Consider the following 26,807-nt stretch of genomic DNA (forward strand, 5'->3'; position numbering starts at 1 on the left):
GCCAGATGGCACGCCGCCCAGGACGGCTGCCCTGCACTCTGGGAGCGCACGGCCTGCGCTTGCCTCATCTTTTCCAGAAGTATGTGAGCCCAGATACGTCAGCCTTCAGGTATGCAGTGAGGTCTGCAGAGAGAGGTGCTCTCTGCACGCCTCTCTCTCCTTCCTCCTGGGGTCTGTCCTTACTCTGCCACCACCGCACCCCCACCCAGCCCGCCAGCCAGCCCAGCCTCGCCGCCCCCCTCCCCAGAGCCAGACCCAGCTCGATAGGGGGGCCTGTGAACAGCCCCCTCAAGCAGGCAAGTCTCAGGCCCCAGGGAGGAGAGTGTGCGTGGTGCCGGGGGAGGGGCAGGAGGATCGCATCATCTAACAGGTTGGTCGGGCTGGGAGGCGTCCCGCCCTCCTGGAGCTAATGAGCACTGTAGGACAGGTGTTTGCTCCTCAGTCCCCAGCCTGCCCTGCCTGCGACCAGAGCCAGCTGCCTGCCACCCCACAAAGGCTCACTCACACCCCCGTGCCCTCCCGCGTCCCGGGCCCGGGGGCCGCGATGGCCTGCCACTCCTGCGTCGTTGGCTTCAGCAGCCTTAGCAGCTGTGAGGTGACCCCTGCGGGCGGCCCCCGGCCTGGGACCTCGGGATGGGGCAGCTGCGGGACCCCCGGGCCGGGCTTCAGCTCCCGCAGCTTCACAGGCTGCGAGGCACCTGGTACCATCCCCAAGGTAACCGTGAACCCCAGCCTGCTGGTGCCCCTGGACCTCAAAGTGGACCCAGCCATCCAGCAGCAGAAGAACCAGGAGAAGGAGGAGATGAAGGTCCTCAATGATAAATTTGCCTCCCTGATTGGCAAGGTGAGCTGAAGTAGGGGGGTGGCGCCTGAAGTAGGACGCCTGCTGGCAGAAGGGTTTGATAACTGAAAACTAAGGACCTTCAGACCTGGGCAGGTGGCTGAGCTCTGTATTTCTGGAGCGTCATGCCACACCCCTGACCCCAGCCAATGAGGAGCCGGCAGGCTAGCTCTGAACAGAGAGCTGGCGAGAGAAGTCCCCAGGATTGGCACTGGGGGAGAAAGAGGCCCCGGGATGGCTCTGAGGGATGTCTGGGTAATAATGTGCTTCGTGGCTTGGGGTCACTGTCCCCCTAGGCGGACACTAGGGAGGAGCTCCAAGTGTGGCCAGGAGGATACCCCCTCATAGGAATGGCTGATGGAGACATGGTTTGCCGTCCGACTCCAAGGCAGGCGGACAGAGGAGCTGAGCTCCCAAGGGTCCGCCCTCCTTTCCAGGCCTTGGCCCTGCTCAGCTTCCGGAGGTCAGAAGTGTCAGCAGGGCCAAAGGGGCACCTGGAGCCTCCAGAAGGAGGCTTTGGATTAGGGATGCCGCAGTAGCATGTCAGGAGATAGGAATGTAGAGAATCGGTGTTGCGAGTCAGAAGCAGACAGGCAGCCAGGCCTCCCCGGCACCCACAGGAGAGAGGGAGTGAGTCCCCAGCACCCAGACTCCCTGTACCCCACTGCCGTGGCCGGTATGCTGGTGTGAGGCACTCCTGTCCACCTCCACCCCAGGGCATTGGTTTCAAGAGCTCTGAGAAAGTCCTGCCCACCCCGAGCCCACTCCTCATTCACCTCCTCCAAGAGACCTCTCCAGATCGGCCCTCCCAGCTCTGCCCCCCTGCCCTGCCCAGAAACAAGGATCATAAGAGTAACAGCTGCATTAATTGCTAACTACATGCCAGGCACCGTACTGGATGCTCTACATAGTTACCTCAGTTTCCCTCAACAACCTTATGAAAGAAGTCCTTTTATGCCCATTTAACAGATGAGGAAAACTCAACTTCTCCCTCCTACTCAGTACACCGGAGCCCCATCCTTCTGCCCTCACCCTGGTCTTTGTCTGCACTTGTCCCCCTGCCTTGGTGTTCCCCTGCATGTTGCTAGGGTCCCCTGTAAGGCGGGCATCCATAGAGAGGGGCAGAGGGAAGAAGGTAACACGTATGGAGCATCTGCTTGTGCCCAGCTCTCTGCAGGAACTTTGCAAATGTGTGTCATTGGCTTACACGGCCACACTCCCCAGTGGCTATTTCCCCTACTGTAGAGATGAGGAGACAGCATCCCAGAGGTTAAGTGCCTTGCCCAAGGTCACACTACCACCAGGCATACAGTCTGGACTTGAACTCAGGTCTGTGGGTTTGTTTTCCCCTCCCCCCTACTCATGTGCCCAGACCAGCGTTCCTGCACCTGCACCTAGGGTGTGACCAGGGTCGGGGCATGAGGAGGGGAAATGACAGCTGGAGAAGGACAACTATCCACTGAGGTGGCGCGTTCCCTCCCCCGGCCCCGGGCCTGGCCGGCTGTGCAGAGCCCTGCACTGCTGGGCTGTGTGCCCTAGGAAAACAGCCTGCTGCCCTGGGAGGCAGGTCCCTGCAGAGCCACCTCCTCTCGAAACCGCTTTAATCCCTTAAAAGGAATGCTTCATGAGCTATGTAATTTGGCTCGGATGGGCGGCTTTTCTCTCTGAACGCCAGGGCTGATACCACCCTGTGCCTTGGCCTTGGGGACAGGAAAGATATGTAGGCACAGGGAGGGGGCCCAAGGGGCTGGGGTCCGGTGCCCGGGGGCCAGGGCGACACCCTCTGAGGTCTTTCGCAGAACTAGAGCCTCCCAACCCTAGAGCCTTGGCCTTGAGACAGATGCTCTTCAGAGTAGGACGCTGGAGCCATGGGTGCCCGCCTCTTGGGGACCCTGATCGCTGGGGCCAAAGAGCCCCAGCTGATCCACCAACCCTACAGAGAAGGTCGTTAGCTCAGTCTGTTAACTTATGTCCTCCCTGTCTCCTTGTAAAGGCCTCAAGGGCCCGAGGGAAAAACCCCATTCCTGGACTTGAATCCGGGTTCTACCTCTGACCAGCTGTTTAATCTCAGGCAAATTATTTGACCTCTCTGCTTCTCAGTATGCATCCGTGTAATGGGCTGGTCAGGATCAAATGGGATAATTTTTGAAAAGCATTTAAAAAGCACTTACCATGTGCCAGGTGGGTTCTGTTTGTTAAATAAAAAATATCATAAATGGGCCCAGCCCGGGGAGCTCTTGAACCTAGGTGGCCCCTTGCAGGCAGGAGCCTGAGAAGAGCCTGAGAAGAGGGTGGGAGAGCTTCGTGGGTAGCAGTGGTACACGGGGCCGGGGCCGGAAAGAACTGTATGGGCCCAGGGGCAAGAAGCCATAACCAGCGCAGGCCTGGGGGGCTCTAGGCAAAGGGAAGAAACAGACAGGGGCCCTTCAACTCCTCGTCCCCTCTGGGCCCTCTGAGGCCCCAAGAGAAATCAGAGCACACTGAGGAGGAGAAGGAGGAAGTGAAGGAGGAAGAGGAGGATGGGGGTGTTGATCCCCAGGAGTCGGCCGAGGGTCCCTGGAGCCATGTTGGGTCTTCCCTCTGCAGGCTGTGTTTCCTTGAGCAAGCCACTTACCCTCTCTGAGCTTCAGATTCCGCCTCCCTGCTCTGCTCCTGCTCTGTAAACGGCCCTGAGCTCATGCCAGAGGCAGGGCGGGTAGGGGCACAGCCCTGAGAGGAGGGGGAGAGAGTAGCAGCAGTAGGGGGGGAGGTTGAGGCAGGCCGGGAGAAGGCTGCGGTGCCATCCCACAGAGGCACGTGCAGACCGCAGACGGAATGGAGATGGGACAAGAGAAAGGACCGCCAGCAGCCCACCTGAGGAGGCTGTGGAAAGGGGACCTAAGAGGGGCAGTGAAAGGCCCGGGGACAGAGGGATGGGCACAATGTCTTCCCGTGGGCCTGTGCGGCCTCTGGAAGTCACCGGAACGACCACGCAGCAGGTGCCTGCTGGCGGGAGGGTCTGATAACCGACAACCACCCCCCATGCCCCGGGGGGTCACTGCCAGCGTCTGAGGCCTCCCTCCCTGGGGAGCCCCCAGCCAGGAGCTCCAGCTGCCTGGGGCTGCTCGGTTCCCAATACAGAAAGCACATCTCTCCCCACCCCGGGCTGGGCCTGCTTTTCAGCTGGGCGGTGGGGCTGGGTCACAGTGAGTTCTGTGTTTGTGGGCTTCAGTTTCCTCCCCTGTAAAACGGGAGGCAGGTAGACCAGGGGTTTGCTCTCTGAGGCCCCTCCTAGAGTGCTGCCTATGATCTCAGGGCAGGGGGTCAGTCAGAACGGGGAGGAAGGGCACTAAGAGGTGAGTGATCAGCAGCCTTGATAGGTTAGAGCGATTAACTGCTTCCCCAGCCCTCCCCGGGCCTTTGTTCCAGAGAGGGAGGAGCCTTGTGCTGGGAAGGTCCTGGATAGGGGTGACTTTCCATCCCCACCCACTGAGACAACAAGAAACTAACCCCCCCCCCCCCACACACACACACACAGCAGCAGGGGAAAGGGCTGCCCCATGTCTCACAACCAAAAGTGCTCTCTGGCTGGACTGGCTGGACTGGCTGGCCAAACGCACACCATTCCCCAGCGGCTGGTACTGAAGCATAGGAAACTGAGGTGAGACTAAGGGAAGGACTTCCTGGTGTAAAGGGTGTTTTGTTGCTTATGGGTGGAGGAGGGAGCCTCACATCTCCCCTCTCACCTCACCCTCAATGTAAACACAGGGCCCTGGCTTGTCAAATCGGAAGGAAGGTGGAGTGAGCAAGGATCTCCCCCACCAGACATCCCTCTCACACACGCCGGTAGGACAGAAACCCTCTTGACTGCCATCCCTACGGAACCTGTTTGGCTGTAACAACAGCAGACTGTAGGCTTAGGTTGGCTGTGAGCTGAACGTCCCAGCACAAATGGGAGCTAAGCAGGGCAATGACAAGCCCACAAGGCCATGGCCCAGGGTTCCTGGTGGCGTTGTCTACTGTGAACGTCAAAGGGGACTTCTCAAGGATGGTAGGGTGTCACAGGAAAACCCAAGAATGTGGGCAGGACAGGAAGAAAGAGGAGGGCCCACCTGGCCCCCAAATTCAAAAGAAACAGGGAGTCCATGAAGGTCCAGAGTGGGCAGCGGCCATCAGGTGGGCCTGCCTGAGAAGCTTGGCCACCAAGTCCCTTGACCGCCCTGGGCCCTCACCTCGCCCTCTGTAGATGAAGAGTACAAACCAGTGACCCGAAAGGCTCCTGCCTATGATTCTGGCTCTTTCAGCCGTGATCGTGAGAGCTAGAGCCATCAGCGGGCAGGGGGCAGCCAGCAGCCTGGGGAACACCCCGGGGCTGGTTGTCACAGCACCCTCGTGACCACAGCCTGCCCAGGAGCCAGGCCCCAGCCGTCTCTCGCAGCTGCCCCTGACGTGGGCACCAAGTGGTAGGGATCCCAAGAAGAGAGCAGGTGGCTCCCCATCTGACGGGGAGGGTGGGAGGTCCGGACAAGTGAGGAGCAGATAAACTGAGGACCTCAGAAGGAAGGGAGGGGGGGCCTTCTTCTGAGCTGCAACCCTTTTTCTTTTCCTTTTCTTTTTTTTTTTGTTTTTTAAGTTTATTTATTTCAGTAATCTCTACCTACACTCAATGCAGGGCTCAAACCCACCCACAACCCCAAGGTCAAGAGTCGCATGTTTCCCCCCCACCCTCCCCCAATGAGCCAGCAGGGTGCCCTTGAGCTCCGATTCTTGATTCTTGGAGGCTTCCTGCAGGAGGGGAGCTGGGAGCGCAAACGGGGAGGGACGGGGATGGTAGAAAGGACAGTCAGAGGAAGGCTGGAGCCTGGAGAGAACAGGCAGCCTGGGCAGAGGCAGGGGGCCCCCCAGGCTGCCCTGGGCTGGACTGGGTGGAGGGCAGGAGAGGATTCAAGAGGGATCCTGACAGCGTGCAGTGGTTGGGCCGGGAGCCGCGGGAGGCCCTGCAGCAGTGTGAACGGGAGAGAGGGAAAGAGGCAGTTTGAGAGAAGCAGCTGTGCCCAGAGCCCTCCCCGTTGTCACCCTCAAGGCAACGCCGGCCCCAACTAGAGGCAGACGTCAGACCAGGAAGGGCAGGTGGGTCCCAGGGCCCGCGGTGACTCCAGCCACAGACAGAGCCCCATGTTGTGGGGGTTAAAAGAGTCTAAACCCCCACTGCCTTGGATTCCACACCTGGCTCTGCCACTTGCTAATTTTGTGACCTTGGGCCAGTTATTTGGCCTCTCTGTAAAGTGCGGCGGACAACTACACCTAGCCCATCAGGACGTGGGGACTAATGAGGCGAAGATGTCTAGTATCTAGAACGAGGCCTGGCTCACAGCAGGGAACGCATAAACACTTGCTAGTATTACTGTTCCAGAGCACGGCCCCAGCTTCCTCTCCCAGACAGCCCTGAGAGGCGGCCAGGGCCAGGCCGTGTCAGCCCCAACTTCTAGCTGGGGAAACTGAGGCCTGGAGAGGCTACAAGTCCAGGGTTGTCTGGAGCATTAACAATGAAGTCCTCGCCAGGCCCTGCACTGCTGAGCTTCCACGGCAAGATGAGACTAGGCTTGTCAGGTTGGGGGGGCGGGGGTGGGGGGGACGGCAGACAGGCCTCTGACACCCTGTGTTCCCTGGGATCTCCCAACCAAGCCCCAGGCGGGCATGGAGGGCCTGTCACCTCATGGGCCCACTCAGCCCCTTCCCTCCTCTCTTGGGCCCTGCTCCTCCCCGAAGAAACCTTGGCTAATTGGCTCCACCCCTTTCTGATTCCCTCCTTATCTTGCCATCTTCTGTGTGAACCATCCGCAGTTGGAGATGTGATCCGGCTGCGCCCAGTGAGGGCCCGGGGGCGGGTGAGCGCAGAACAGATGAGCCGCCACTGCCCGGGGAGGCCCCCATGCGGGCCAGCTGGCTGTCCAGGGGCCTCCGCGCCCGACCTGTCCGCGCCAGGCCCTCTCACCGCCGTTCCCCTGCTCTCCCAGGTGCAGGCCCTGGAGCAGCGCAACCAGCTGCTGGAGACCCGCTGGCGCTTCCTGCAAGGCCAGGACTCCGGCACCTTTGACCTCGGGCACCTCTATGAGGAGTACCAGGGCCGGCTGCAGGAGGAGCTGCTCAAAGTGAGCCAGGAGCGGGGACAGCTGGAGGCCAACCTGCTGCAGGTGCTCCAGAAGGTCGAGGAGTTTCGAATCAGGTAGGGTGCGCCCCACTGGGGCTGTGGGCAGGGAACGAGGGTGGGAACCAACCTGCACCCGGATGCAAGGCCCCGGGCACCCAAGCCAGAAAACGAGAAAACATCCTTAAAGAACATCTCTTGACTACAGACGTGCTTACTGGGGACCTACTATGTGCCAGCCAGTATTCTAAATATGGGGAGGAGATGGCCGTGAACCCACAGCAACCCTCCCAAATAGTGCCCCTGGCAACCAAGTCAGTCTCATGCTGACGACAGCTAAGCCCTGTGCTTGCCGGCCCTGGGTACCGTTGCAGTCCCCGTGCCCTGTCCCCTCCTCCCGTGCCCATAAACACACTTGCTCCCGCCCACACATCCCACTGGCAATGGGAGATTGTCACCAGCTAGAACAACAGATGTTTGGAAATTTGATCTCGAGTGGGCTGGAAAGGGAAGGCAGGGGGCAGAACGGGGGGCGGGGGGTCTGTCGGAATAAAGAAGCAATCCCCTGTAGGTAATGCATGCCTGACCTCAGTGGTCGCCTTGGGATCTAGAGAGATGAAAAACCACAGCCCCAGCCTGTGAGGTGCCCACAGACTGGAAGGGGTTCACTCCTGGCCTCCACTCCTCACTAGCTCTGTGACCTCAGGCAAGCGGCTCAACATCCAAACCTCAGTATCCCCCTGTGCGGAGTGGGAGTGATGGTGCTGAGCCATCCTGAGGCTGCCGTGAGGAGGAAGTGGGGAGCTCAGCATGGTGCCCGGCCACCATAAACGGCAACTCTTCTACCCCGTAGAAGGCTAACAGTAGTCCTTGACACAGGCTTGCTGAACTGAACTGGGGAGGGAGGAGAGGCAGACCAGGTGCTTGGGTCCCTCAGAGGACAGGTGACATCTCTGACTAGACAGCAGGAAGAGCTTCAAGGACATGGAAGCTGACACAGAGCAGAGAGGCTGTGTCCCTGCGCTCCTTCCTCTGGTCTGGTGTCCTTTTGAGGAGGCCCTCGGCCTGGGTGAGGGAGGGTGGGATGTGCCTGAACCCCTCCCCTCCCTTCCTCCAGCGCTTGGCCCAGCCCCAAGCTCTGCCAACCCAAGGTGAGGCCTGCAGTCTTGGGAGCAGCCAAGGGACTGGGGCAGCCTGTCAGGAGTCCAGTTCTGCGCTGTGGCTCAGCTTGCCCACCACCTCTCCTTATGACCTCCCCTGCTCAGGTCATAGTCAGAGATGGTCGCGTGGCAAGTTCTCCCCACTCTGGGGGCTTCAATATCCTCATCTGTGGATCTATCTGGAACTTTCTGGCCAACAAGCATGATCTGCAGCCCTGGCCTGGGCTTCTCCTCATAGCTGGGCCCTCCATGGCCGAGGGGCCCTCTCCCCCAGCCCGCCTTACCAGTTCCTAACAGAAACCCATGGGGAACCTCACTGCCCGTTCCGAGCTGCCTAGCTTCAACATCTGACCATGATGAGGGGAATCGTGTTGGCACACCAGAATCCAAGAGTTGTTTCACTGATGTCTGGCAGCTCTTTGGCTCTCAAAAAACCAGAGAATGGCTGGATGGGGGCCTGGGATCATCCTTTCATGGGGAAGGAAACACAGGCCCAGAGAGGGCAGGGAGTTGTCCTCAGTCACACAGCCATGTGCGCTAAGCCCATCCGTAACCCCAGCCAGCCACGGGAGGAGGCTGCTCCCATGAGCCCAGCCAGATCACATCCATGGAAGCACTTTGTAACTGGAAGTTCTGTACAAACACTGCTTGTTGTTTTAATCTGCTTCAGCCTCCTCCATTGGCCTGTTGCCTGGTTTCCATCTGCGGCCTGAGCTTGCTGTTTTGGCTCAGAGCCTCTCTTCCCCTCTCTGGGTAGGAAACCCACCAGGCTTGGGGGAGGTGAGGTTGGAGGGCTTCTAGATCCACAGGCCACAGCCAGAAAAGCTGCAGCCTGGCTGTGTAGAGCCTGGGGGGCCCCAGGAGCCAGGAGACGCCAGGCCAAGCCCTGACAGGGAGGGGTGTGCCCTGCCCGTACAAGGCTGATGAGATCAGCTTCACTCCTAGAAATAAACAAGGGGGGGGGGGGGGGGGGGGGGGGGGTGTGACAAGCTGAAAAGGGCTGAGAATGGGTTTGGGAACTGGCAGCTGGCAGACTGGCAGGGGATTAGGAGTGGAGTGGGGGAGATAGCATTTACCTAAGTCTCTATAATGACAGAGACTTCCAAAAGCTTTGATGTAGCCAGGACCCCAAGGATCAGCTAGCTAACCCTTGTATTTATTAAGAATGAAGCAGAGAAACGACAGATGTTGGCGGGGATGCGGAGAAAGGGGAACCCTCCTACACTGTTGGTGGGAATGCAAACTGGTGCAGCCACTCTGGAAAACTGTATGGAGGTTCCTCAAAAAGTTGAAAATAGAGCTACCATATGATCCAGCAATTGCACTACTGGGTATTTACCCCAAAGATACAAAAGTAGGGATCCGAAGGGGTACGTGCACCCCGATGTTTATAGCAGCAATGTCCACAATAGCCAAACTGTGGAAAGAGCCAAGATGTCCATCGACAGATGAATGGATAAAGAAGATGTGGTATATATATACAATGGAATATTATGCAGCCATCAAAAGGAATGAGATCTTGCCATTTGCAACGACGTGGATGGAACTGGAGGGTATTATGTTGAGTGAAATAAGTCAAACAGAGAAAGACATGTATCATATGATCTCACTGATATGAGGAATTCTTAATCGCAGGAAACAAACTGAGTGTTGTTGGAATGGGGGGTGGGATGGGAGGGATGGGGGGACTGGGTGATAGACAATGGGGAGTGTATGTGCTCTGGTAAGCGCTGTGAATTGTGCAAGACTGTTGAATCTCAGATCTGTACCTCTGAAACAAATAATGCAATATATGTTAAGAAAAAAAAAAAAGAAGAAGAAGAAGAAGGTAGTGGGAGGGGAAGAATGAAGTGGGGGAAATCGGAGGGGTAGACGAAACATGAGAGATGATGGACTCTGAAAAACAAACAGGGTTCTAGAGGGGAGGGGGGTGGGAGGATGGGTTAGCCTGGTGGTGGGTATTTAGGAGGGCACATTCTGCATGGAGCACTGGGTGTTGTGCACAAACAATGAATCATGGAACACTTCATCTAAAACTAATGTTGTAATGTAAGGGGATTAACATAAGAATAAAAAAAATTAAAAAAAAAAAAAAAAAAAAGAATGAAGCAGAGGCCCCACAAGGGGAAATAATTTGCCCAAGGCCACATAGCAAGTGACTAGAGGGTGCCATATACTGTTGTGCAGGAGGTTCACTGCACAAGAGCTTCTGGTGGAGGGGGTGAACTAGGGCTGAAATCCAGTGGAGTTGGTGAAATGGGAGGAGGGAAGGCTATACAAAAGGATTGGAAGGACAGTGAGGGGTAAGGAGGAGGTTTGACACCTCAGAGAACCCCCACCGGACAGCTCTCTCCAAGGTCCTGCCCCCAAGCAGGCAGAACTCTGCTATCCAGATGGGAGGGGAGAAGGGGAGAGCCTTGACCACTGGGCTTACACAGGGAGGGCCAGCCAATGAGGGGCTTCTCAGCTTGGGGCTCTCTAGACCCCCACCCCCAGGGCAGGGAAGTCCTCAGAGGTCACCAAATTCCCAGTGGGAAGTCTGGGATGGAAGTGCAGAGAACCATCCGCTCTCTCTGCCATGAGGCTTCCCATGGTTTGTCTCCAGAAAGGCTAGAGGCCAAGGCAGAGGGAATGAGGGCCAGAGCCTGATGTTAGATAGAGCAGAGCTCAGGTAATAATAATAGCTTTATCAGGTGCCATGCACTGTTGTAAACACTCCGTGTATTAACTTATATAACCCTCGTGACATCACTATTGTCATGACTGAGGCACGCACAAGCAGCTTAGCCAAAGTCCCACAGCTAGTTAGCAAGGAGCCAGGACCTAAACCCAAGTAGTGGGGCTCTGGAGCCCACTTGCACAGAAAAGGGAGCAAGAAAAGCTTCCTGGGCATACTTTTGGCTCTGGTAGGCCCCAGACTGCAGACCAGTCCCCCTGGCCCACCCTCCACACCATGCCCGTGACCCACATCCTGAGAGCCCCTTGCAGACTCTGGGAAGCCAAAGCAGCAGCCAGGAGTCCGTGCGCTAAGCACACTGAGTCTCAGAGACCCAGTGCCCGGCAGGCTCTTAGCTGGGGCCTGCTCCCCTCAGCTTCTCAGGTAAAGCCTGGTGGCAAGCAAAGCCTGAGTGGCGGTGACGCTGCCCCTGCCATGAGGTCAGGGAGCGGGGCAGGCAGGCGACTGTAATTAGAGCCGCCAGTGATTCAGGCATTCCCTGGAAGCCACAGAATCCCCACATCCATGGAGGCAGGCAGGGCTGAGGGCAAGAAGTCTGCGCTGGTAGACACCCACCCCGGGGAGGGCCAAGACAGAGGTTTGATTAGAGCAAGGGGTGAAGGTCAGAGACCCAGAGATGCCGTCTCTCGTCCAACAGTGTCCTTGTTCCAAACACAAGGTGGAGCAGAGAAAGGAGGAGGCAAAGCTAAGAGAAGGAACCCACCTTTGTGGAGTATCAACTATGCAGCCCTGTCACTGTACCAGGGGTGGGCTTGGTCCGACCCCCGCACGTGCACACACACACCCCTAACAGACGGGCGAGCCGAGGAAAGAGGGGTGCAGTTACCTGCCCAAGAACACACTGTGGGTCTATCTGACTGCAAGGTCCACACTCTCGCCTTGGGAGGGAACATGATGGAATGGTGTCCTACCAGCTAGCAATGCAGAGGGGAGGCGGGGAGGTGGGAGAGGATGGGCCGTGAGCAGACAGCTCGGAGCAGACTCAACCAAAGGCATGGCTTATAGGAAATGGAGATTCTTGGGGGAGGAGATAAGGAAAAGATGAGAGAACAAAGTTAGGGAGACAGGGCTGCGCAATCAGGAGAGGCTTCCAGGAGGAGGTGGATATGAGGAAGAGCCAGGAAGGGGACAGACGAGCCCTGGGAGAGAACTGGCTGATCATCCAGGAGTGACAGAATGGTGTCATGGGCTTAGAAGGGATGTGTCATAGATGAGGGGCTGCATCCACCGAGGCAAAGGCCACTTTTTTTCTAATTGGCCTAAGGCACCAAATGGGACAGCAGGGGCCCTGAGCCCCACTCCAGAGGGTTAATCATACCCCAAGCTCCTGCCACCTGCAGCTGAGCAGCCTCTCTCTCTCTTTCTCACTCTGCCGCTGCCTCGCTCCCTCCCCCCCTCCCAGGTATGAGGAGGAGACCTCCAAGCGCACAGACATGGAGTTCACCTTCGTCCAGCTGAAGAAGGTAGCCTGCCCAGCCTGCCCCAGGGGCTCCATCCTCATGGACCCTCTGCCCTCGTTCCCTCAGGCTCCCCAAGCAAAGCCCTCAGAGGCTTAAGTCCCGGGACGACAGACAGACATGGGTACCTGCCCTCACCCTGTTGCTTCTCCCAGGCACTGAGCCAGGGCTCCCTTGGGAGTCACCCCCATCTCCCTCAGGAAGATGAGCACCCCACTCCCGCCCTGAGACGCCCCCTCCCCTGGCACTCACCACTGCTCCCACCCCCAGGACCTGGATGCAGAGTGCCTTCGTCGGACCGAACTGGAAACCAAGTTAAAAGGCTTGCAGAGCTTCATGGAGCTGATGAAAAACATCTATGAGCAGGTGAGAAAATGAGACCAGTGTCCCACGGAACCAAGAGCTGACTCGTCCGCAGGTAAGGGATGCAGGGGAGGGAAGGATGTCCAGTGAGGCATGGAACCTTCGGCAGTCATTACAGACATAACACAGACATAACGATCTCCCAACCCCTTCTCGCGCTGCAATCAATAACCCAACACGTCCCCTCATCCCTCCATTCATGGAGGACTGGCAAGTTCCCAAGAGGCCTCATGCTCAAGGAGGACCTGTTTCTTTGAGTGTGCTGGGGTGCGGAGGGCATGTCGGGGGCCGGTGCATCCAGGCAAGGGTTGGGAAGTGGCCTGAGAGACAGGGAACCAGGGGGCCTTGAAGAGCTGTTCTTACTGAACTCATCTCTCCCCATACCTGCAGCCTAAATGGCAGGCACCCACAGGCCTAGCACGGACGGACATGCCCTTGGCCCTCCCCTGTTTGGCAGAGAAGACCTGTGGTCAGATTCTTGAGTTCCCAGACAATGCTAGCTTCTGCCAGAACAAAAAGGACCCAGTAAATGCAGAGGAGCCTCCGGATCCCTTTCTGATTGTGTCCCTAAGTCCTTGCCTGAGCCTGGGGGGACCATGACCCCACAAGGCCTAGCCCACAGCCAGGTCAGTCCACAGATGAGCCCTGCTGCTGACTGCGGACGCTCCCCTCCCCTCCGCTCTGCCCCCGGGCACCACATCCCCTGTTTCGGGAGCCAGGAGCTAGAGGGCCTCCTAGAAGCTGCAGGTGACCTAGAAGCAGGCCGAGCCACTGTGGGGACGGCAGGACTTGGCAGTCTGTGTACCGCAAACTGCTGGTGCCAAACTATGGCCCTGCGGCCAAGATCAGAGCAGGGGTCAAAGTCATCACGGCCATCAAAAAGTTCTGCTAAAATGGGGGCACCTGGGTGGCTTGGTCGGTTAAGGTTAAGCATCTGACTCTTGGTTTTGGCTCAGGCCATTATCTCAAGGTCGTAGGATCGAGCCCCTTCTCCGCTCCGCGCTCAGCAGGGAGCCTCTTGAGATTCTCTCCCTCCCTCTTACTCTGCCCCTCCCTCTGCTCTCTCTCTCTCTCTCTCTCTCAAATAAATCTTTAAAAAAAAAAAAATGAAATGAAGAGTTCTGCTAAAGTGGCCCTAGGGGTTGCTGACCACAGCTTGGCGGCCTCGTCCTGTGCAGAGGGAGATTGGGCCTCATAGCTGCATATGGGCCACACTGCTCTCCAGCAGGCTCGGCCCCCGGCAGGGGCTTCCATGGGCCTGAGACCTGTTTGTGGCCATGGGAGGTGGCCTGGCGGAGAGAACAGCGCAACCCTGGGGAGCAGCAGGAAGGTAGCCTTTCCAGGCGGACCAGGACCTCCGCCGCCCTAAGAAGCTTCCCGCCCCCGGCCGAGCCCTCTGGGGCTGCGCAGGGCACCCGGCCCACTGACCGGCCTGAGAAGTGGGCTAGGAGTTCCTCTGCCCACACTCCCTGTGGAGCCAGGCAGACGGCAGCAGGGCCAATGTTTCAGAATCCGCACTGGGCTCTGGCTCCCAGCCAGGACAGCGGCCCAGCCGGCGTGGAGACTTAACTGGAGGTAGGCCAGGCATGGCCAGCCATAGGCGTGGGCATTGCCGGAGTCACCCCCACAAAACTTCGTGGCCCCTGCTCCATCTGGATTTAGCAGCCCTTGGGCCCCAATCCTGGCTCTATCTTCTTTTCCGTTTCTGTGACTTTGGGCTAGTTATTTCTCCTTTCTTTGCCTCAGTCTCCTCATCTGTAAAATGGGGAGAGTCGTAATACCAGGCTCATTGGGTTCTGCTGATGACTAAATCCGTTCATCCAGGTAACAAATGTTTATCGCTCCCCCGCTGGGTGCCTGGCACCAATATAGCAGTGAGTGTGATGGGCAAAGTCCATGTTCTCAGGGGCTGCCACTGAGCTAAAAGGGGAGACAGGTAATAAGCAAGTCAACAAACATCTCAGCAAGATCATTTGGGAGGGTGAAAAGGGCCGGGCTGCACAGAACCCGATGATGTGGTAGTGCTGGAGGGGAGGGGAAAGTCAAGGTCAGGGGGCATCTCAGAGGAGGTACAAGAGAGGGAAGGCCCAGCCTGGGGAGGGCCAGCCCAGTGGAGAGCTGAGAGGGCTTCGGGCAGAAGGAGGGCCAAGCATCAAGGGCAGGAGTGAGTCTGGTGACGAAGGGGGGAAGGAAGAGCTCTGGCTGGGGTCAGCTCACAGAGGGCCCTGGGCCCAGAGTCGGGGTTTGGATCTTATTCTAAGTGTGATGGGCGGCTCCTGGGGGTACTGGGGGGGCGGGCGGTACAGAGAGGGTAAAGGTATGGCAGTGCTGCGGAGAAACGGGACCGCTGCGGACGTGGGGTTGTTCGGTGCATGGCGCAGGGATGATTACTCTGGGGGCAGCGAGGCGCCAAGTTGGTGTCAGGTCATAAGGTTTGCGTCTCTCTTCAGGCAGCGCTGCAAGCTGAGAAGGCGGCCCTGACCCTATGCTAAAAAGTCCCCACACCAGTGGGTCTCTACGCTGGCACTAAGAGAAATACAAAGTGAGCCACACATGTAATTGTTTTTTCTAGTTGCCACATTTTAAAAAAAGAAACAGAAAAAATTCACTTTATGTATTTATTTTTTAAGATTTTATTTATTTATTTGAGACAGAGAGAATGAGAGAGAGAGCACATGAGAGGGGGGAGGGTCAGAGGGAGAAGCAGGCTCCTTGCTGAGCAGGGAGCCCGATGCGGGACTCGATCCAGGGACTCTGGGATCATGACCTGAGCCGAAGGCAGTCGCTTAACCAACTGAGCCACCCAGGCGCCCAAATTCACTTTAATAATACAATTTACTCAGCCCAATATATCCAAATGTGATTAGTCAGCAGGTAATCAATACCAAAAAAAAAAATTTTTTTAAGATTTTATTTATTTATTTGAGAGAGAGGACAAGCGGAGGGGAGAGGGAGAAGCAGACTCCTTGCTGAGGAGGGAGTCCAATGCGGGGCTCGATTCCAGGACCCTGGGATCATGACCTGAGCTGAAGGCAGATGCTTAACCGACTTAGCCACCCAGGTGCCCAGTACAAAAAATTAATAGGCTGTCTTACAATCTTTTTCTCATGCCAAGTCTTCAAAATCAGTGTGCATTTTACACCTACAGCTCATCTCAATTCAGACTTGCCACCTTTCAAGTGCCCACAGCCTCATACGGCTCGTGGCTACCACATGGGACCAAGCAGGGCTCAGCAAAAGAAGGTGCCAGCCATGGCTACCTCAGGTGAAGGAAAAACATGGCAGGACGTGAGTAGCCCCAGGAGGGCTGGACACTCTAGTTTCAACTCTGGAGCAGATACCAGGTCAGAAAAGCACAGCTGTGGAGGCCCACCTTGGCATTTCAGAAAACAGCCCTTTCCTCTTGCACACACATACACACACACACACGCATGTACATGGCCAGGATAAATTCTCAGAAGCCAATGGCCATGGGCTGCTCAGGGCCTCACGGATACACCGCAGCTTCCCGGGGAACCCCTCTGCCCCCCACCTCCAGAGACACAAGCCGGTGAGAGGACCCCGGGGCTCACACTTCCCCTCAGCTTCCAAGGTACACGCCAGCTCCCAGGTGCTTTGGGGGCCTGGCTGCATCCAGCCAGAATGCCACCTGCCCCACCCATCAGCTCTCATTCCAGGGAGATTAGCTGTGCAATCTCCCGACAACCCCCCTCCGCAGCCGGTTGCACCTCCCAGAATGCCCTTCCCTGCAGAGGGAGCCTGGTGTGTCTAAGCTGCTTTGGCGCCCGCCTTCGTACTGCCAGGGAGGCTGCTCGGCCCCTGGACCCTTCACCCCAGCTTCGTCACCTGTTACAACAATAGTGTCCTTAGCTACTATCTACTGAGCACCTACTCTACCCCAGGCACTGTGTGAACTGCTTTCCAGGTGTAATCTCATTTACTCCTCACAGCAACCCTATAAAGGTAGGGGTCATGATTAGGCGAGCACAAACTTTAGAGCAGCTTGGGTTTGGATCCTGGCTCAGTCATTGTGTGAACCCTAGCACGTTCTCTCTATATATATCTCAGTTTTCCCATCTGTAAAATGGGGAAAATGATAGAGCCTAGCTCACTGGCCTGTCGTGAGGATCTATTTTGTTAATATATCCTAAAGCAGTGAGAACAGTATCTGGTACATGGTAAGTATTAATAAATGTTAGCTGGTTTCAGTTTGATAATCATACCCGTTTTACAGATGAGAAAACAAAGGCTCTGAGAGGTTTAAAACCTGGCCAGGGTTACACAGCTACTAAGAAGGGGTAGTATTCAGCTCCTGGTGCCATTAAGCACTACATTTTACCGAGCAGCTCTAAATTACCCCTCAGGGTCACTGCCTCCCCTGACCCAGAGACCACAAAGAGGGTGGTTCCACCCACCCGCGGCTGTCTCCTCAGGCTCAGGCTCTGAAGAGATTTAAACTTCACCTTGGCTCAATTCTTGCCAACCTGGAGGGCCTGTCCCGTAGTAGCTGAACACAAGCTGGCATTATTATACCCTCTGCGGCCCAGTGGGGGCCGGCGTGCCTGAACAGGCCTACGGATGTTCTAAACCCTCCGTTTCCTACTCCTGTTTACCAAGCTCACACTGACCCTGCCTCCTTCCAGAAAGGATCCGAGGCTGCTCCATCAGCTCTGTTTTGCCAATCCCTTCTCCCTGCTAAGAGAAGCCCTGCTCCAGTGCATTCTGACAATGCCCTGGCCTTTTCCTGGCCCATAACAAACGCCACCTCAGGCCTGGGCTAAAGGGCTTTCTCTGGAACTCTCTATGCCCACTGACCCCCCCCCCCCCATAAAATGTTGACCAAGGAAGCCTCAAAGCTGCATTCCTCAAACTGTCCACAGCCAAGGCCTGCCTGGGATCCTGGTTCCATGTGGGAAATGCCAGTCTCTAAGCATGACCCGGGCGGCAGAGGTGGGACATGAGTCTGTAGGTACCATCGACCTTATTCTGCCAAGGGGCCGGGCCTTCCCCTGCTTTTGCCCAGAGATGTTTGCTAAGTTCTTTTGAAGATCAACCAAAATCCTTCATCTGGAGTCCTTAAGGGGCATTTGGCCACTAGGCTCAGGGTCCTGTCAGCTCCGGGATGGAAACAGGTTGCCCCCAGCAGGCTTCCTTTTGCAGGAGCCGATCCTTGTCACCAGGGATGCGGGTGGGCAGGGTCAGGCAGCTCGCAGACAGGGAAGGGGCGGCCTTCCTCAGCAGGTCTCCACAGCTGCCCCTGGGGCTCTAGCTGACCCAGCCCACCCCGCAGGGCACAAGCTGTGGGTCAGAGCACCAGCCTCGCTGCTACAGACTCCAGAGGCTCAACCAACCGCAGCCACTCTGCACATAAAGCCGGACCGAGGGTCAGGAGGGGTCCAGAGGTAGCACCCAAGGTCAGAATGCAGTCATGAGACAAAAACTGAACCTGGACGTGAGCAGGCCTCCGCCCCAGCTGCCAGGTCTCAGGACGTGCCCCGGGGCAGAAGAGCGGGGTTCCACACCAGCAGACGGGGCAGCCAGTAAGGTCCAGACTGTGGGCGGTGCTACGAGCAACCCAGTGTTTTCAGTACGGAAAATAGCAAAGAAGAGAGAGAAGGGGAGAGAGAGAGAGAGAGATGGAGGCACAGCTATAGGATAAGAGAGACTTAGGGAGGGCGCCTGGGTGGCTCAGTTGGTTAAGCGACTGCCTTCGGCTCAGGTCATGATCCTGGAGTCCCTGGATCGAGTCCCGCATCGGGCTCCCTGCTCGGCAGGGAGTCTGCTTCTCCCTCTGACCCTCCCCCTTCTCATGTGCTTTCTCTCTCTCATTCTCTCTCTCAAATAAATAAATAAAATCTTTAAAAAAAAAGAGAGAGAGACTTAGGGACAGATGGACTGATTGCGAGATAGGGATCTGCTTTGGATCCTGATTCAAACAAACAAACAGAAGAAGAGCCACACACATATATGGCATATTTAAATACACACACGTATATGAAGCAATCGGAAAAATGGGAACACTGGCCAAAAGTTGCTGACTGGAGTACTTAAGTGAGGGTCAGGGTGAACTGTGAATACCAGCAGGAGTCATTGTGTGCCCCACACCCTCCCTCCCCCAGGTGGGCCCCACCCCTGCCTCCCAGGCTGCCTGGCTCCCTCCCTGCCACCTGACTCACTCTGCCAGTACAATGCCGGCCACAGCCCCTCGCTCCTCCTTCCCGCACCAGCCCGGCCCGGCCTGGGTGGTTCGGCTCCTCCGGGGGCAGCAGCCCAGGGCCTGAAAGGTGACACCTGCAGCCCCTCAGGAAGACCCTTGTTCCCACCTGCCTCTCTACACACCCCTGAGCGTTCAGGCCCAAAAGCTGGGGCTAGGAAGACAGACCCAGGTTCCGGCTCCTGTCTCTGCCCCTCTAGGGGAGCTTGACGGGAGCAGCAAGGCCTCTGGGGGCCTGCTCTGCGCCCACAGCTGTCTCCCTAACCGCTTCGTGCCGCTGCATCTTTCCTCTCTGTAACCTGGGGCGAGAGGTCATGTGGGCCTGGCGAGGACAGCGGATAGCGGGAAAGCACTTAGCTCGGAGCCTGGCCTGTAATGAGTCCCCGGGGGGAAATGAGAAGTTTACCGCTTCCAGGGCTCTCTGAGGATGCGGGCTGGCATTTTCTAAGCAGAGAGATGGACAGAGAGGAGGAGGAAAGAGGTATCCTAAAGGATGGGGAGAAGATGAAAATATTGAGGCCAAATTGCGTTGTTGCAGGCGAGCTGGTCAGCCAGATGGGGAGGGGCAACGAGCCTCCAGGGTGACCCTGAACTCACCTTGGCCTCTGCCCCTGGCAGGGGAGCAGGGAGTACAGCCCCACTCCTGCCCCTCATCACTCATGGGCTCCCATTCCAATATGCAAACTGAGCTGCTCGCTTCCAGATGCGGGGGACCCAGAGAGGCCGTGGCTCCCCAGGCCCTCAGGGAGCTCCCATCCAGAGGGCGAGGCCAAGCTGCACACCACTGAGCCATAATGGAGCAGAGGGGCCAGACCTCCTGGACCTTTGCCATACCAGCCGGGAGGAAAGTGTCCCGCCCTGGGAGAGGTGGGGACACTGAAGAGAAATCAATAGGCTTGTAGTGAGCCTCTGGAAGCAGGAGTCCCTTGCTGCCCTGTCCCCTCCACCCAGAGAGGGAGGCCAAGCTGCGGATGAGCAGGAGAGGCCAACTGCTTCCCAGAAGTCAGAGCTGAGGGCGCATGGCAGGGAGGCCTTATCATTGGGTCATCTCTCTGGGACACAGAGAGGGCCACTCCCCCTGGGGAGGCAGGGACCATGGCTGGCTGAGGGTCTGGTGCCCCCCACCCACCAGCCCTGAGCCCCCACGTCTGTGCCTGGCCAGGAGCTGAAGGACCTGGCAGCCCAAGTGAAGGACGTGTCGGTGACCGTGGGCATGGACAGCCGCTGCCACATCGACCTGAGTGGCATCGTGGAGGAGGTGAAGGTCCAGTATGACGCCATCGCGGCTCGCAGCCTGGAGGAAGCCGAGGCCTACTCCCGGAGACAGGTTCGGGGCTGACGGAGTGGGGCTGACCAAGGGGGCAGGAGGCTGCCAGCCCAGGAGGCGCCGACCCAGGGAAGGCTGAAGTCACCTTCAGCTCTGAGCACTGAGAGTCTGTGAGAGAGCAGTGGGGAGCATGGGGCGACGGAGAATGTGAGAGCCCAGCACTGCAGGGGCCGAGGGGCCATGCGGTGGGGGAAAGGCCAGGGTCCGTGCCCTCCGGGAGCTCACAACGGTGCCACCACCTAGTAACACCAGGCCAGGGGTGGGCCCAGCCAGAGCTAGGCGTGGTGGGTGTCGGAGGGCGAGGCTGGCCTGCGAGTGTAGGGCTGCAGAGGAAGAGGAGGGGCTAGGAGGTGAGAGAAAAAAGGAGCAGCAAGGGGCAAGGGTGCTGGGAGGGACCCAGTGAACTGCCCCTCACTGTCACCTCCTGCATGCCCTCCAGCTGGAGGAGCGGTCTGCCTGCTCAGCTGAGTTTGGGAACAGCCTCCGGAGCAGCCGCAGTGAGATCGCTGACCTCAACGTGGGCATCCAGAAGCTTCGATCCCAGATCCTCTCCGTCAAGAGTCATGTGAGTATCTGGAGGACCCACCTGGGGGTGAGGCAGGGAGGAGTGCAAGGGCACACTCTCTCTCTCTCTCTCTCTCTCTCTCTCTCTCACACACACACACACACACACACACACTGAGTACATGCAAGACCCTGGGCAGGTCACTTACCAGCTCTGTGCCTCAGTTTCCTCTCCTGTCCTCCTAAGATGGCTGTGAGGACCGCGTGAGTGTCGCAGGTGAAGGTGGTCTGTAAACTGGCCAGGGCTGTGGGAACGATACAGAGCCCCACCACCACAAACCCCCAGAGCCCACCTCTTCCCTCCCAGGCCTTGGGCCAACAGTACTAAGAAGGGGCTGGAAGCCTAAGCCCAGCTTCCAGCCAGCACTTTAGAGGAGGCGCCGCCCTGTCAGGACAGCTGGGACAGGCTCCTCTGGGTGCTGTGCATCTTCCCTCCTTCATGGCCTCTGGAAGGGGTCTCCTAAGGTCTAACTGAACTCCCTCCTGCTGCAAGGCGACCCCCTGCCACACCCAAGAACACTGTTGCTCAGCCCTCCCTGCCCTGCGCACCCCCACAGAGGGCAGAGGCCAGCTCCTGGGCCCACTCTCTCCTTCCCCCCAGTGCTCATGAACCCCTTCCCTCTGCAGTGCCTGAAGCTGGAGGAGAACATCAAGGCGGCGGAGGAGCAGGGGGAGCTGGCCTTCCAGGACGCCAAAGCCAAGCTGGCCCAGCTGGAGGCCGCCCTGCACCAGGCCAAGCAGGACATGGCCCGGCAGCTGCGCGAGTACCAGGAGCTCATGAACACCAAGCTGGCCCTGGACATCGAGATCGCCACCTACCGCAAGCTGGTGGAGGGCGAGGAGAGCCGGTGAGGGCTGGGGCCAGCGGGGTGGGGCCGCAGGAAGGCAGGACCAGAGGGCCAGCCCCACACAAAGCCAGCCTCCGCCTCCAGCAGGATACCATGAGCCAGGAAGACCTGGAATCGTGTCCAGCCTCAGCCACTTACAAACTGGGACCTTGGCCCATTCATTAAATCCTCAGTTTTCCTATCTGGAAAATGGGCTGATCATGACACAGACTATGGTGGGGAGGACTGATACTATTCTGCACACAAATATCTGTCACAATTGAGCGCTCCGTAAATGTTAGCCATTTGTGCAGGGGAGAAGAAACAGAGGCCCAGAGAGGATAAACTGGCTAGCCAAAGTCACACAGCAGGGCAACCCGGGGCTGGGAATAACAACCAAGAATTGCCCTCCACCTGCCATTCCCCAGGGCCCCCAGGCCCAGCGGGGGCTTGAGCCACAGGCCCCCTTCAAATGCCCCCATTTCCGTCCTCCCCCAGAATGGACTTGCCTTCAGCCGCCATGGTCAGCGTGGTGAAGTCTACATCCAGAACCGGTGAGTCTACTTCCCTAGGAACCCATGGCGGGGAAGGGGATATGGTGCGGGCAATCATGACCCTAAAGGCATCATTTTAAGTGGCCCCCCAACCTCCAGCCCCTTCCCTGCCCCACCCCTTATGTTCCCTGTAGCTGCCTCCAAGTCTAGCCCTTCGAGAGCCCCCTCCCGGAAAAAGAAGAACAGAAAAGGCCCTGTGATCAAAATCACCGAAATGTCTGAGAAGTTCCTGTCGCAGGAGTCAGAGGTCTCAGAGTAAGGCAGCTGGAGCCCCGGAGCCTAGGTCGCCCCCCTGCAGCTGGAGGGACTTCAGCTAGACTCACGCAAGCAGCTCGGGACCTCTGGGTTGGGCGGGGAGGCAAACCTGATCCTGAACTGAAAGGGGGAGGGTTCAAAACCAGGACAGCTTTTCTGTAGGTGGCTGGGGGTGGTACAGGGCTGTCACCAGCTACTAAGAATCATGCCGCTCCATCTCAATATCTCAGTCCTACCCTTCTAACCTTCTTGCCAGAGGTCCGACTAGGTAAACTGAAACTGGGGGTCAGTTTTCTCTCCACCTCCTTTCTCTTCTGAGGCTCCTCCCCAAACAGAGGGCTTCCACCAAGGAACCTTTTTTGACCCTTTTCGCCCAACCCTTGCCCTAAACTCACTTACCAAGCCTTACCTTGCCTCTGCCTCAAGACCGAGGCTGGTGCCCTTGCTCACCCAGCCCCAGCCAGCCATGAATCAGGGGCTGAGGGGACTGCCTGGGCACCCTCTCCCCATCTGGAGCTCCTGGGGAAACTGAGTGCTGAGCACCCCTGGGTTTCGCGCACCACCTGGGCACCTCCAGAGACCTGACAGTATTAGGGAGTGAAGGGAGGAAGCTCCCCGGGTGTGTGGGACCTGAGCATGGACCTCTGAGGTCAACCCAGAGACGTCTGTGCAGCTTCCGTCCTCCTGTGGGGCCCTCATAGAGGGCCAGTCAGAACTGGACAGGCTGCGCAGCCAGCTCCTGGCTCCTTCTCCAGAAGCTATTCTTGCCATGATAAACCCCCTGTGAGAGGGAGGCTAGATGGCAGCCTGAGACCAGGCGGGGGAATTTGGCCCTCCCTTCTCCTCCCTGCCATCCTGGGGTTCACCACCCTGCCCAGGATCCAAGCTCTCTGCCCCCCCCCCCCCCCCCCCCCCCCCCCACGCCTAGGTGTTTCCCAAGCCTGAAACCTGGCTTTGGTAGACCAGGCCCTGGAGACCCCTAGCCCCACCCCCAGCACCAAACCCTGGGCCACTTCCCATGAATCCCACCTCTCCGGGTCCCTGCTCTCTCCATCAGGCCAAACAGCCCGGCCCTCCCCTCCATCCTTCCTTGCATTTACTGAGGAGCCCAGGAACACCCCGCACCTGTGGGGTTAGAGCTGCTTCTTTTCTTCCCCTTCTGCCCCCTCTCCCCACCACACCCACTTCCCTGCCTCCCGAGCAGGGGCCATGAAGAAGGCACAGTCCAGGCAGGTCTGGGAGTTTCTGAGCCCTTCCGGTTGGGCTGGGGAGCCCCACTGACAACCAAAAAGGAATTCTGCCTCCAAAGAGAAGATATGGTGCTGGGAGGAGCATTCCTCTTTCCTTGTCTTGGCTCTCACCTTTGAGGCTTGCAGGGGGATCCTGGCATCTCCAGCCGCCCAATCCACCACCCACCCTCTCTCCTTCCCTCCCTGCTCTGTCCCTGTCCCTTGCCTCACTCCTCCGCTAGCCCCAGTCTTCCATTCCTTCATCTCACTTTCCGGGACATCGTACCCCTAGGCCTTGGCCCCAACAAGACCGCAAGGTCCCCCATGCCTGTGGGGGGCGCTGAAGGGCTAATGACGCTCAGGCCGGAGGGAACTCGGACGTATACTCATCCCGGAAGTCCCAAAAAGGGCGCTGATTGCTGCCTATTTATTGGTTTCCAAGGGAGCAAATCCTCAGTGGGGATACAAGATATATAAAGTATATGTATTATTTTTCGTAACTTATGTGGCTTTTAACTTATTGCTTCCCTTCCTGTTTCTGCCTAATCAGTACTGTATTTACTCTCTGGGTAGACAACACATATCCCAGCCACTCCACCCGGCTGGCTGACTATCTTGGGGCAATGCCCCCCTTCTCCCTGCCAAGGGATGAATAAAGTGCTGAGATTTGTCCGTGGATAAAGCTGTGTGTTTTTGTCTCTCCTCTCAGGATTGGTCAGTCACTGGTCAAACAGGTTGACCACAGAACTTTGGGGATTCTCCAGTTATGGGGAAAGGGGCCCAGGGACTTAATTATACCTTCAGACCGGTGCAACTTGGACACAAAAAGGTCTCCGGCCCCACCATCCTATAAGGAGATTTTCCCAGTGTGGACCTATGTTCCCAGCACTCCCTGACGAGTCCAGGCACCACGTGGCCGCTTTAGCAAGCACAGACATGGGGGATTCCCCAACTGGTGGCGGGTTCCTTCTCAACCACTTTTGCTGAACCGTGGGGTTGGCACAGCCCAGAATATATTCTGATGGGTACAGGTCTAATCCTGCCAAACCAAATTCTAGATCAACAAACAAGGACTGAGGATCTTCTCAAACCCAGCCCTGCACTAAGACGCTTACAACTGTACCCCACCCCTCTGCCTCAAGAAGCTCACAGTCAAGTTGAGAGATAAGCTATCTACCTAAGATAGCCACCCCAAACTTCCTAACCAAGGGAAAAGTTCAGGGAAGAGAATGGCTTGTTCTGGAAACCAGAGAATCAGCACAGGCCTCTTGGAGGAAGTGGGCTTTAAGTGAGCACCAAGGAGCTAGCTAGACTGAAGAAAGAGCAGGTGTCTCAATGACAGGAAGCTTGGGAGCAAAGAAGGGACTTCGAAGCTTTTTGGTGTCCTGACTCACCCACTCACTGAGACCTCAGACAAACGGAGTCTCAATTTATTCATCTGCCAAATGGAGCATAAACCTTCCCTACCTATCTGATAGGGTGTTTGAGGATCTGATGAGATAGCTGTGTTCATTCCTATCAGGAATACCACACCTTCCATTTCCAGCACTCAGTATAAAGGATTATTGGTGATATCTCTATCGTTATGATAGGCACATGTTGTGGATTAAAGACAACCCACTAGTTTGTATACCAAATACAGGCAAGTTGGGCCTCGGGCTGGCTCTCTCAGGACACAGTACAGCCAGGCCCTGGGTCTGGAAGTTCCGAGACTTCTGCTCAGAGTTTGTCCATTCTTCTGAGGCCCCTGTGGAATGGGCCCTGCTCTCAAAACTCAGGAGAAACTTATGGAAAATCCACATTCCCCTCCAGGAGAGGCCTAGAACTGAGACCGACTCTCTACTTATTTTTTTCTGTGGATTTCTGACTTATGAATTTCTTGAATACTAATCTGAATCTGAATCTGAATCTCATAGCCAAAAAATATATAACATATTTGTTATTTCCTTCCACTTTCTTTGAATTTATTTTTTTTAAAGATTTTATTTATTTGAGAGAGAAAGAGAGCAAGAGCGTGGGGAGAGGCAGAGGGAGAAGAAGCAGCAGACTCCCCGCTGAGCAGGGAGCCCAATGCGGGACTCGATCCCAGGATGCTGGGATCATGAGCTGAGCCGAAGGCAGGCACTTAACCAACTGAGGCACCCAGGTGCCCCCTGAATTTATTATTTTTATCATTTTCCAACTTCCTGAGTTGAATGCTTTAATTTTCCATCTTTCTTCTTTTTCAATATAAGATTCTCAGAAGACCATAAATTTCCTTTTTTTTTTTCAAAGATTTTATTTTTTTATTTGACAGAGACAGCGAGAGAGGGAACACAAGCAGAGGGAGTGGGAGAGGGAGAAGCAGGCTTCCCGCTGAGCAGGGAGCCCGATGCGGGGCTCGATCCCAGGACCCCGGGATCATGACCTGAGCCGAAGGCAGACGCCCAACCGACTGAGCCACCCAGGCGCCCCAACCATAAATTTCCTTTTAAGAACCATTTTGACTGCTTCCTATTGTTGTCATATGTAGCATTTTTATTAGCATTTTGTTAAAACAATTTTATTCTTTAACTCATAAGTTGTTTTTTTAACTTGAAGATTTATTATAAGTACAAGATTATTACAAGTACAATGATCAATACAATGTGATATACAATAAGGATAGACATATACACAAATGAAACTAAGTAGACTCAAAGAATAGCAATGAGCACATAACAAGATATTCGAACATCAGATTGATACAACAGATATATGCAAATTAAAACCAGAATTAGGTATTCTCCCATACCTACTAGAATGACTGAAATCTTTAACTCATAAATTATCTAGAAATTTCCCCACATCTGGGTCACTGATTTCCAAACATTTATTGAGCACATATTTAGTCTGTGCCTAGACCTACGGATGCTTAGGGAGACGTTAGATTCATCCAACACTTATCCCTAACCTTCTGCTTTAGCCATGTTTCACTTGCCTACTCTTGAGCCTTTTATCTCCAGAAGACTCTAAACTCCTTGGGGGCAGGGATGGCATCTTATGACCTTCCCAGGGCCTTGCCCAGGGCCTGGCACATAGTAGGTTTTCAATAAATGTGAAATTGATAAAAGAATGAATGAATGATGTACCTTCCCAACTGAGGCCTCCTAGCCTAGATGAGCCATGCAAGT

At 56.4% G+C, this 26,807-nt stretch overlaps 1 protein-coding gene across 2 annotated transcripts; it reads left to right on the forward strand.

Annotated features, from left to right (window-relative positions):
- The first annotated feature begins 305 nt into the window (after window positions 1-305).
- KRT80 (keratin 80) lies at window positions 306-24,287 on the forward strand. Of its 2 annotated transcripts, none has more exons than XM_035002604.1 (9): window positions 306-844; window positions 6,838-7,046; window positions 12,268-12,328; window positions 12,593-12,688; window positions 20,062-20,226; window positions 20,666-20,791; window positions 21,418-21,638; window positions 22,116-22,171; window positions 22,306-24,287. In XM_035002604.1, exons 1-9 carry the CDS (start codon window positions 410-412, stop codon window positions 22,428-22,430), a joined length of 1,494 nt encoding a protein of 497 aa, XP_034858495.1. In that variant the 5' UTR covers window positions 306-409; the 3' UTR covers window positions 22,431-24,287. The 2 variants fall into 2 exon arrangements, with proteins under 2 accessions (XP_034858495.1, XP_034858496.1); XM_035002605.1 differs by having other exon boundaries at window positions 22,271-22,388.
- Window positions 24,288-26,807: the final 2,520 nt, after the last annotated feature.

Source organism: Mirounga leonina, unplaced genomic scaffold, assembly GCF_011800145.1.
Source record: "Mirounga leonina isolate KUSES-001 unplaced genomic scaffold, KU_Mleo_1.0 Mir_126, whole genome shotgun sequence".
NCBI classification, from domain to species: Eukaryota; Metazoa; Chordata; class Mammalia; order Carnivora; family Phocidae; genus Mirounga; species Mirounga leonina.